At 38.7% G+C, this 11480-nt stretch overlaps 1 protein-coding gene across 1 annotated transcript in view; it reads right to left on the reverse strand.

Annotated features, from left to right (window-relative positions):
* CFAP20DC (CFAP20 domain containing) overlaps positions 1 to 11480 on the reverse strand; it is a 506982-nt gene that overhangs the window by 78774 nt on the left and 416728 nt on the right. Inside the window, exon 14 of the mRNA XM_042780469.1 lies at positions 1637 to 1840. Coding sequence (XP_042636403.1) covers positions 1637 to 1840 — 204 coding nt within the window. The remainder of the gene's footprint in view (positions 1 to 1636; positions 1841 to 11480) is intronic.

Here is an 11480-nt window from a genome sequence, read left to right on the forward strand (position 1 = left end):
CTTTTCATTGAAGACGTCTAAGTTCTCTCCAAAGCACAGAAATCTCACCTTCCACAGGATACTTGTAGCACTCACTTGACAATTAAGTCACATATCAAGGTGGTTAGGAAGCTCAGATTTGGTGATGGACCAAGCTGTATCTGAATTACTTTATAAGGGGCCTTAGGTTTCTCATCTCAGAAAATGGGGACTCTAACAGTGCTTACCACACAGACTAGCTGTGAGAAGTAAATTAGATAACACATGGAAAGCACTAGATGCTAGGGCCTGTGAGATTTCCAAGATCTACAAAGGTGTTAGAGACTTAGAAAAAATTGGCTTGAAGATAAAAAAAGAAAACTGCAAAATCAAAATTAATAAATGTTTAAATACATAACTTTTGCCATTCTCAACTGCCTATTAACTCAACCTTTCTGTAATTATATATACACATGAGTTAAAGTAAAATAATTTTAAATATCCTTTCAAAAAGTATGTAGTAAAAAAGCTACATTTACTGCTGGATCAAAGTATATTTTAATGTTTGCTATTACACTGAATGTGATGTTATAACTAAATAATCCTTGACCTACGGAGGTCTTAAAATAACTCTGAGTGCTTGAAAAATGGTAGTTATAATTACCATTACTATAAAAATAACGATAATGATGATTCTCCTTTATGACATTTCCTGTACTATGCTGTTGTTGTTATGTGCTGTTGAGTCGTCTTTGACTCATAGCAATCCCTCCTTGGGTTTCCAAGGCGGTATCTCTACAGAAGTAGATTGCCCAGTCTTCCTTCTGAAGAGTGGCTGGTGGGTTTGAGCTGTTAACCTTCTGGTTAGCAGTCAAGTGCCTTAGGCACTATGCCACCAGAGCTCCCTCCCTCCTGTACTACAGTGCTCTTGCTATGTCTTTCCAATTAAACCATAAGATTCTTGAGGGCAGTATTGTACAGAATAGACTGAGTCAAGAAACTGGGCTCTGATCTGATCATGTGTGGAAACAGTCCCAGGCCTCCATTTCTTCATCTGAAAAACAAGAAGACTAAGAGTTGCTGAGAAGGTGTACTCTGCCAGGTCATAGTGAGGATTACAGACCATTCTTAAAAGTGCTCTAACTGTGAAAACATACAGGAATGCATGTCTCAGAAGCATCTACAGCACCTAGCATGGCCCCTTAGAACCAGGGAGGTATCAATAAACATCTGGTGATTTCTACAGAAGGTTCTTTTCTGCCATGGTATCTGAACAATACTTTATGTATTTATAGTCTTTTCCTTTTTGTTTATTCATTCTTTAACAAACACTGAGCCTCTTCTTTGCATTGGGGCCTGTGCTAAGAGCTGGAGATACAATGGGATAGCTAGAATCTATGGTAAAATTCTCCTTTTTTTCATTCAATATATGATTTTATATATTGTCACACCACTAACATACACTTTCTGAAGGTAAATAAACAATTTAAGAAAGAACAATGTCATCTCTTAATGTCTGTCCCCAAATCTAAAACACTGTATTTCTGGATGGGCTCTGACTATTTCTGTGTGGAGTATTTTCATTTTGCCCTGGTTTTCAGTTGAGGCTAGGTTTTGTAAGAAAGCAGCTTGCTTTTCACTATGGTAATAAAACCAAGATGCAAAGCCTGGCACTCACAGGTGGCAGACAGGAGTTCCAGGTGGTTGTGTCATCACTGCTGGTGCTTATGCTGACGTTACAGTTGTCAACCTGGGATGCACTCAGGCCATGGGAAGCCCCAGTCTCTTCCAGTTCTTCATTCTGCTGCCGTCGTAGACTTGCCAGCATCAGCAACTCGGATTCACTCATCTGACTGGGCTGATAGTTTCTACAGTCATACTCCTGAGCGACAGGGAAGAAAATGACAGTGCAAAGGATCACTTGGTCTTTCTTAACTTCATAGGTTACCAAAAAATGCCACTCCTCTGCCTTAACCCCTTCTATGGTTCCCTCCTGATAGAAGCTCACATCCTTAATGTGACTTTTTAGTGCTGCTACCCCACCTGCCTCTTGTTCATCTTGTCTCTTTTGCTCCTGCTACACCAGCCACATTGTCCTTCATTAAGTTCCTCAAAATCATGAAACTTATGTCTGCCTTAGCTCCTGCACACTTATTAGTCTCCGTGCACTGTGTTGTAGCTAAGACCTATGCATCCTTCATGTTCCAAATGACGTTTCACTTTCTTAAGGAAACCTTTTCTAACAACTCAAACTTGGTCATCTCTCCAGCATGTGCTCTCACAGAATCCCAAAGTCTTCATTTTTAGGATTCATCACAATTGCAGTTATGTAATTGTTTTCCACTTTACAGGTAGCCTATTAGTTCCACAAAGGCAGGCACCAAGACTGCCGTATTCCCTCTGCATTCCCAGTGCCTGGTACCCTGGTAGGTGCTCAACCAATATATGTAGATTGACTAAATAAACAAAAATTCAAAGCAGCTTTTTTAAAAATAATTTTTCATTTTAAAAAATCCAATTTATAAGGGAACTGATGGATTTCATCATGAACATTATGACCAAATACATTCAATTTACAGTAAGATGGAGAATGATAAATGCTATGAAAAGCCAACAAGTAAAATATGAGAGTAAGTTGGGAACCTGTGAGGCCTGAAAGCCAGAAAGGCCTTGCAGCTACAATAAACAACTATACTGATGTGGACTATACTACAGATGTAATATGTCAGGTGTACGTTTCTGTCAAGACCACTACTACAAATCAACATCTTTAAAGACTAATATAAATATTCATTCAATGTAAAGGGCATAAATTGATAGAGAATTTCCAAAACCTTTTCTTACCTTCCTCTCTGGCCTAAAACAAACATTGTAAACTGCTAACCAGAAGGTTGGCGGTTCAAACCCACCAGCCCCTCCTCAGAAGGAAGGTTGGGCAATCTACTTCTATAAGAGATATCGCCTGGGAAACCCAAGGAGGGGTCACTATGAGTTGGAGACGACTCGACGGCACATTACAACAACAACCAGAATTTCAAGATTATTAAAATGATAACAGCACATATGAGCAGTGTGATTGATATCCAGGACTTGTAGATACTAAAAAGTAATCTGAAATTTTAGTGTACACCTGGAAACATTGGTTTATACTAAATTTTTTTTTTTCCCTAAGACACACTTCTGCACATATTTTCTTGGAGTAGCCTTTGACAGAGCTACTGTCTTCTACTTTATAGGGATGTAAAAAGTTAAGAAAAGACAATTTTGAAAAAATTTCTTGATATTCCTATGACATTAAAAGCTTCTGAATAAAGTATTATCCTCATCCTACTTTGGGGGTCATGAAAGCTTGTTATCTAATAAGGTGATGTGGAGATTTTCTGGAAAGTTGCCAGTGGAAACTCACTTAAACCCTTATAGTTAATGGCCAGTAGCCTGGCACCCGGAAAAGCACTGCAATCTTTAAGAGGAGATTTCATGAGTGTTTAATATGTTTTGAGACTGACAATAGAGTTCTGGGGGCAAACAAAATTTATACTCCAAAAAAATAAAAGAGAGAGGAAAAAAAGGGTAATGGAAATAATTTAAATGAAAAAGAAGTAGCTGAGGGTGGGGTGGGGCACATGAAAAGATGCTCAACATCATTAGTCCTTAGAGAAATGCAAATCAAAACCACAAGGAGATACCACTATATACAATGGCTAAAATAGTAAGAAAAAAAGACTCAAAAACATGAGCAAGAGTGTGGAGAAGTTGTAAGTCTTATACGTTGCTGGTGGGATTAGAGAATGGTGCCGTCACTTTCAAAACAGTCTGGTAAGTCCTCAAAAAGCTATATATAGGTTACCATATGACCCAGCTATTCTACTGCTAGGTATACACCCAAAAGAACAGAAAACATATGTCCATATAAAAAACTGTACAGGCATACTTACAGTGCATTATTCATAATACTCAATAAGTGAAAACAACCTGAATGTCCATTAAATAATTGAAAAACGTGATATACAATGGATTATTAGTCCATAAAAAGAAATGAAATACTGATATAAACTACAACATGGATAAACCTTAAAAACATTATGCTAAATGCAAGAAGTTAGACACAAAAGACCACATATATCGTGATTCCATTTATATAAAATGTCCGGAGTAGGCAAATCAACAGAGACAGAGATAGACTGGTGGTTGCCAGAGGCTAGGTGTACGGAGGGATGGAGAGTGACTGCTAATGAGTGCAGGATTTCTTTTGGGGGTGATGAAAATGTTCTGAAATTAGATAGGTTGCGATTGTTGTACAACCTTGTGAACTAAAAACTACCAAATTGTATATTTTAAAAGAGTGAATATTGTGGTATATGAATCATTTCTCAATTCTAAAAAATCTAGTTTGGTTATCAGATGTAAAAATGAATATACCAGATGCATGATATTGGGCACATCTGTGTATAAGTGACTTGTTGTCCTTCCTTTTATCTGTCAAGAAATAATACTAAACATTCTAATGTGTCAAATAGGTATGCTATTTAGCTTGTCTTAAAATGGAAATGTAAGAATTTTTTCACAATCATAGTTTTTCTTAAAAACAATAGCCTTAATATGTACTTAGTGTGATTGAGTCACCCATTCAATTTATAATCCATACCTATGTACTGTGCCTGAGGCACAAGCCTAAGTGCTATAGCAGAAAAACAAGAGGATGTGGCAGCGGTTACGCCATACAGATATAAGACTGGGTCCTAGTTCCACCATTTACAAGCTGTACATGATTGGGCCACGACTCGTCTGTCAGTTTGTCATACTGTGGTGGCTTGTGTGTTACTGTGAGGCTGGAGGCTATGCTATTGGTATTTCAAATACCAACAGAGTCATCCCTGGTGGACAGGTTTCAGCAGAGTTTTCAGACTAAGACAGTCTTGGAAGATGGAAGGAGCCATCCACTTCTCAAAGAATTGAGAAATTCTGAAAACTTGAATAGCCCTGAAACACTGTCCAATATATGCCACAAGATGAGTCCCTCAAATTGGAAGGCACACAAAATACAACTGGAGAAGAACTGTCTCCTCAAAATAGAGTCAAACCTTAATGATGTGAATGGAATAAAGCTTTCGGGACCTCCTTTTGCTGAGGTAGCACGATTCAAAATGGGAAGAAACAGTCGTACGTATCCATCAATAATCAAATATGGAATGAACGAAGTATGAATCTAGAAAAAGTGGAAGTTATCAAAATTGAAAATGGAATGCAGAAAGGTCGAAATCCTAAGCATTAGTGAGCTGAAATGGACTGGTTTTGGCCATTCTGAATCAGACAACCATATGATCTACTATGCTGGGAATAAGAAATTGAAGAGGAATGGCATGGCATTCATCATCACAAAAAATGTTTGAAGATCTGTCCTGAAGTACAATACTGTCAATGCAACGGAACTGCAATGTACTGCTGTGGAATTGGAACTGGCTTATAGCGACCCTTCCTTGGGTTTGCAAGGTGGTGTCACTATGGAAGTAGATTGCCCAACCTTCCTTCCGAGGAGTGGCTGATGGGTTTGAACTGCAAGCCTTCTGGTTAGCAGTCAGTGATAGGATAATATCCATACACCTATAAGAAAGACCAGTTAATACTACTATTATGCAAATTTATGCACCAACCACCAAAGCCAAAGATGAGGAAAGTGAAGATTTTTTTTCTGCAGTCTGAAATTGACTGAACATGCATTCAAGATGTATTGATTATTACTGATAAAAGTTGGAAACAAAGAAAATCACTGATAGTTGGAAAATATGGCTGTGGTGATGGAAATGACACTGGAGACCATATGACAGAACTTTGCAAGACCAACGACTTATTATTTAAAAATACCTTTTATTCAACAACATAAGTGGTGGTTATATGTGTGGACTTCACCAGATGGACTCCACAGAAATCAGATCGACTACCTCTGTGGAAAAAGGTGATGAAGAAGCTCAGTATCTTCAGACAAAACAAGGCCAGGAACTGACTGCAGAACAAACCATCAACTAGTCATATGCAAATTCAAAGTGAAGCTGAAAACAATTAAAACAAGTCCACAAGAGTCAAAATATGATCTTGATTATATCCCTCCTGAATTTGGAGATTATCTAAAGAACAGATTTGATGCACTGAACACCGATAACCAAAAACCAGATGAATTGTGGGAAGACATCAAGAACATCATCCTTGAAGAAAGCAAAAGGTTTTATTAAAAAGAAAGGAAAGGAAGACCAAAATGAATGTCAGAACAGATTCTGAAACTTGCTTTTCAATGAAGAGTAGCTAAAGCAAATGGAAGAAACGACCAGATAAAAGAGCTGAATAGATGATTTCAAAGAGCAGCTTGAGAAAACAAAGTCAATTATTATAATTACAATGAAATGTGCAAAGACCTGGGATTAGAAAACCAAAAGGAAAGAACATGCTCAACATTTCTCAAATGGAAAGAACTAAAGAAAAATTCAAGCTTCAAGTTGCAATATGGAAAGATTCTATGGGCAAAATACTGAATGCTAAAGGAGGCATCAAAAGAAGATGGAAGGAATACACAGAGTCATTATATGAAAAAAAACTGGTTGATGTTCATTCATTTCAGGAGGTGGCATATGGTCAAGAACCAATGGTACTGAAGGAAGAAGTCAAAGCTGCACTGAAGGAATTGGTGAAAAACAAGCCTCCAGGAATTCATGGGATACCCACTGAAATTTTTAAACATATGGCCACTGTGCTGTAGGTACTTACTCATCTATGCCAAGAAATTCAGAAGACAGCTACCTGGCCAACAGAATAGAAGAGATCCATATTTGTACCCATTCCAAAGAAAGGTGATCCCACACAATGTGGAAATTATCAAACAATATCATTAATATCACATACAAGTAAAATCATGCTGAAGATAATTCAAAAATGGTTGCAGTAGTATATTGACAGGGAACTTCCAGAAATGCAAGCTGGATTCAGAAGAGGACATGGAATGAGGGATATCATTGCTGATGTCAGATGGATCTTGGCTGAGAGCAAAGACTACCAGAAAGATGTTTACCTGTGTTTTCTTGATTATGCAAAAGCATTCAACTGTGTAGATCATAACAAATTACATATAACATTGAGAAGAATGGCAATTCCAGAAAACTTAATTGTGCTCATGAGGAACCTCTACACAGACCAGGAGGCTGTCGTTCGAACAAAACAAGGGGATACTACATGGTTTAAAATCAGGAAGGGAGTGCATCAGGATTGTATCCTTTTATCATACTTATTCAATCTGTATGCTGAGCAAATAATCTAAGAAGCTGGACAATATGAAGAACATGGCATCAGGTTTGGAGGAAGGCTCATTAACCTGTGATATGCAGATGATACCACCTTGCTTGCTGACACTGACAGACTTGAAGCAATTACTGATGAAGATCAAAGATTAAAGTGTAGGTTATACCACAACACAAAGAAAGTTAAAATCCTCACAACTGGACCCATAAACATCGACATGATAGAGAAAAGACTGACATTTTTAAGGATTTAATATTCCTTGGATCCATAATCAATTGCTAAGGAAGCAGCAGTCAAGATAACAAATGATATACTGCATTGAGCAAATATACTACAAAAGAGTTCTTTAAAGTGTTACAGAACAACGATGTCACTCTGAAGACTAAGATGTACGTGACCCAAGCCATGGTATTTTCAGTAGTCTCATATGCATGTGGAAACCTTCACAATGAATAAGGAAGACCAAAGAAGAAATGATGTACTTGAATTGTGGTGCTGGCTAAGAATACTGAATGTACCATGGACTGTTAGAAGAACGAACAAACCTCTCTTGGAGGAAGTATAGCCAGAATCCTCCCTAAGTGAGAATGGCCACACTTCATCTCTCTTACATCAGTTATATTGTTAGGAGGGACCAGTGTCTGGAGAACAATAACATGCTTAGTAAAGTGGAACATCAATGAGAAAGGGGAAGACCCTCAATAAGATGGATTGACATAGGAGCTGCAACAACTGGCTCAAGTACAGCAATAACTACGAGGATGGAAAAACATGTGGCAGTGTTTTGTTCTATTGTACAAAGGGTTGCTATGAGTTAAATTGACTAGATAGCATCTAACAATAGGTGAAATAATACATATCAAATGCTTAGCATGTTGTTGTGTGCTATAAAGTTGATTCTGACTCATAGTGATCCCACATGACAAGAGTAGAACTGCCCCATAGTTTCCTATGCTGAAATCTTTATAGAAGCAGATTGCTGGGGAAGTTTAAACTGCTGACTTTTTGGTTAGCAGCTGAGCACTTAACCACTGTGCCATGAGGGCCGTTAATGCTTAACTTAGCAGCTGACAAACAGCTATGCTGTTGTTGTTATTTGCCATGGAGTCTAACTTGACTCATAGCGACCCCTCCTTGGGTTTCCGAGGCAGTATCACTACAGAAATAGATTGGCTAACCTTCCTTCTGAAGAGTGGCTGGTGGGTTTGAACCACCAGCCTTCTGGTTAGCAGCCAAGTGCCTTAGGCACTATGCTACCAGCACTCCTAATAGCTCTGCTAGGTTTTCCAAACTTCTGATTTACACCTTTATTGGAAGATGTTTTGGGTTATTTGCCTTCTAGTATATGGTTATTTATGAATTAAACACACATACTACTATATTAAGGAGCTCAGGTGGTATAGTGGTTAAGGCATTTGGCTGCTAACCAAAGGGTTGGTGGTCTGAACCCACCAGCCAGCCACTCTATGGAAGAAAAATGAGGCAGTTTGCTTCTGCAAGGATTTACAGCCTTGGAAAACCAATGGGGTGAGTTGGAATCAATTCAATGGCAGTGAATTGAGTGAGTGAGCCTACTACATTAAAATATTATGATGAGTATAAAATACACACAAAAATAGAAACCAGGATTGTCGAGATAAAACAAACAGAGCTAGAAGTTTTAAAACTTTCTTCTGAAACCCAATAGATCGTCTTTAGTATATGTTTTGGTTATCCAGTGGGAGTCTAACAGAAGATACTACAAATGGGTAGATGGCTTTAATAAACAGGGATTTAATCTCCTACAGTTTAGGAGGCTAGAAGTCTAAGTTCAAAGTGCTAGCTCTAGAGACTGGATGAAAGCCCCTTGAACTTGGGCTTCAGTTCTGCCTCTTGTTCCCAGCCCACTGAAGCTAGAGGCATCTCTTCACTCAAGTAGCGGCTGACAAACCAAAAGTCAACAAGTAAAATGGCACAGTCCCCAAATTATCAAACCACATGGCAGTCCACCAATTCAAACCCATTAATAGTCCCAAGAGAGGCAGACAACATGACTGCTGAATGATGACTCGGCTATAAGCAGGATTCAAATGTGCCAAAAGCTAGAGACCTTTGGCAAAGCTTCTACTTATATAGTAGAAGCAGACCACATCCCTAAGGCAGAGGCTCAGCTGCTCCAGATTCCACCATAGAGTTGACCAGTATCATCATGGAGAGTAACTACATCCAGATGCCCAGCCACTTGAATCCAGGCCAACCCAAGCTAACACACTACTTAACTAACACAGTATACAACCTCTAGCATGAATCTATCTCCTTTAAGAGACCAATGAGTTGGTAAATGATACATATGCTCCCTATTATTATTCTTTCTTATTTTCTGTGTTTCCTTTTTTCCAGTCATTTATCCATTCTGTACTATACTATGAGCTGGGAGCACAAATAAAGACACATTTCTATCCTCATGGAGTTCAGAGTCTAGAATGGAGACATATCAAATACTGTATCATACAATAGGATATTATAATGTACAGGAGCTCTGTAAGCATAGTGCCTAAGGCACTTGACTGATAACCCAAAGGCTGGCGGTTCAAACCCACCAGCCACTCCTCAGCAAGACGACTGGGAAATCTACTTCTGTAGTAATACCTCCTCAGAAACCCAGGGAGGGGTCACTATGAGTCGGGGCCAACTTGACGGCACATAACAAACAAAAAGTCTCACAAGTCTAAGTCAGCATTTGATAGTAATTAAATTTGTTTACAATAGGAATGAGTAAATCCTCTCCACTACTGATAGTCATCCACGGTGTGGGCTTGCTTTGGTTGATGCATTAATGTATTCTACTATTTACTGAAATCCAATTATGTACCAGGCACTGTTGTTGCTAAGTCTGCTTAAAACTCTAAATTTCTGTGATTCCATTTTATACAACAGTAACATGTATTCTGATAAAAGTCCTAAACGAGCAGAGACAAGCCAGTGACTTCCTCTAAGGTCATGAAAAGAACAACTGGTGGCAGAGACAGGTAATTAACTTACTCCTCAGATATATTTTTGATTTGAAATCTCTTCAACAATGTCAAAATCACCAGAAAGGCTAAATCATTTATTTTTAAAAAGAAAGCTTAGAACAAGGTCTTCACATTAAAATGGACTCTGGTCCAAGATGTCATCTAACTAAATTCTGCAACTGCTGGAGAGGCAAAGTGCCTTATGTAATTCTGTCTCTGAAAGGCTGAAAATGTTACGTATAACCCAATTTCATCTCAAAATATCTTTGTTGGAAAGAGAGGAGACATTATCAATCAGATTTATTTTAGAAACAGGGTAGTGGGTTTTAGGTTATACAATTCAGCTGTCCTCAGACTCCCAGGCAAACCTTTTGCTCACTAAACCATTCGTTTTCATTTATCTTTCAACAGATGTTATTGAGAAGCTAAGTCAGTGAGGTTACAAAGACAAGTAAAATGTGGCCCCTGCTTTCATGGAGCTTACAATCTAGTGGGGCAATTAAAGTCTATAAATAACTCAATCTAAAATAAGGTAGAATATGCTGAGGCATAGTATTAATAATCATAAAGGTTTGATAATTATTAAAGAGAGTTGGTAACTCCAGCAAAAGATAAAACAAATACAATAAATAAAAAAAAATTTTATGTCCTTTGACCAATCTCTATTCTTAGGCTTTGAAGACAGGATAGTTTTATAATCTAACATCTGGCTCTAGAATTTTGTGAGCCTCAGAAAAGAACCAGCCCCACTGAACTGTGGATAACAAACACAAAGCTGAATTTTAATGGTGGCATAGGGGCAAAAATAAAGACAAGATCATTGGATAAGATCACACTGAGACCCTCACTCTATTCTGTGCTAATGGGTTCGATAATTCACTGCAGTGGCCACACAGAGCTCACAGATTATGGGGTTTATTAGGCAAGCACCACAGGCTACAATTCAGGTTCAGGAAAAATGCTCAGGCTCTCTCCCAGCCCACCGTCCCTCAGCCAACAGTCTCTCACAGTCTCTTTCCCAGCAGTGCTGGTCCCTCGATGTCTCACTCAGCAACGCGTGTCTCTTGCGTCTCTTTCCCAGCAACGCGTGTCTCTTTCAGCAGCACGTCTTCCTCAACCAGCAGTCAGAGAGAGAGTTCTGCCTCCAGGAGGCCTCCTTTTGAGCCCGGAAGTGTGGTCAAACTAGCCAATCACAGCATCAGAACTCTAAGCATGTAAGAGAGAGTGGGAACCTCCCAGAACATT

The sequence above is a fragment of the Orycteropus afer genome, unplaced genomic scaffold (assembly GCF_000298275.1).
Source record: "Orycteropus afer afer isolate SDZICR_OR568_19922 unplaced genomic scaffold, OryAfe1.0 scaffold00041, whole genome shotgun sequence".
Taxonomy (NCBI): domain Eukaryota; kingdom Metazoa; phylum Chordata; class Mammalia; order Tubulidentata; family Orycteropodidae; genus Orycteropus; species Orycteropus afer.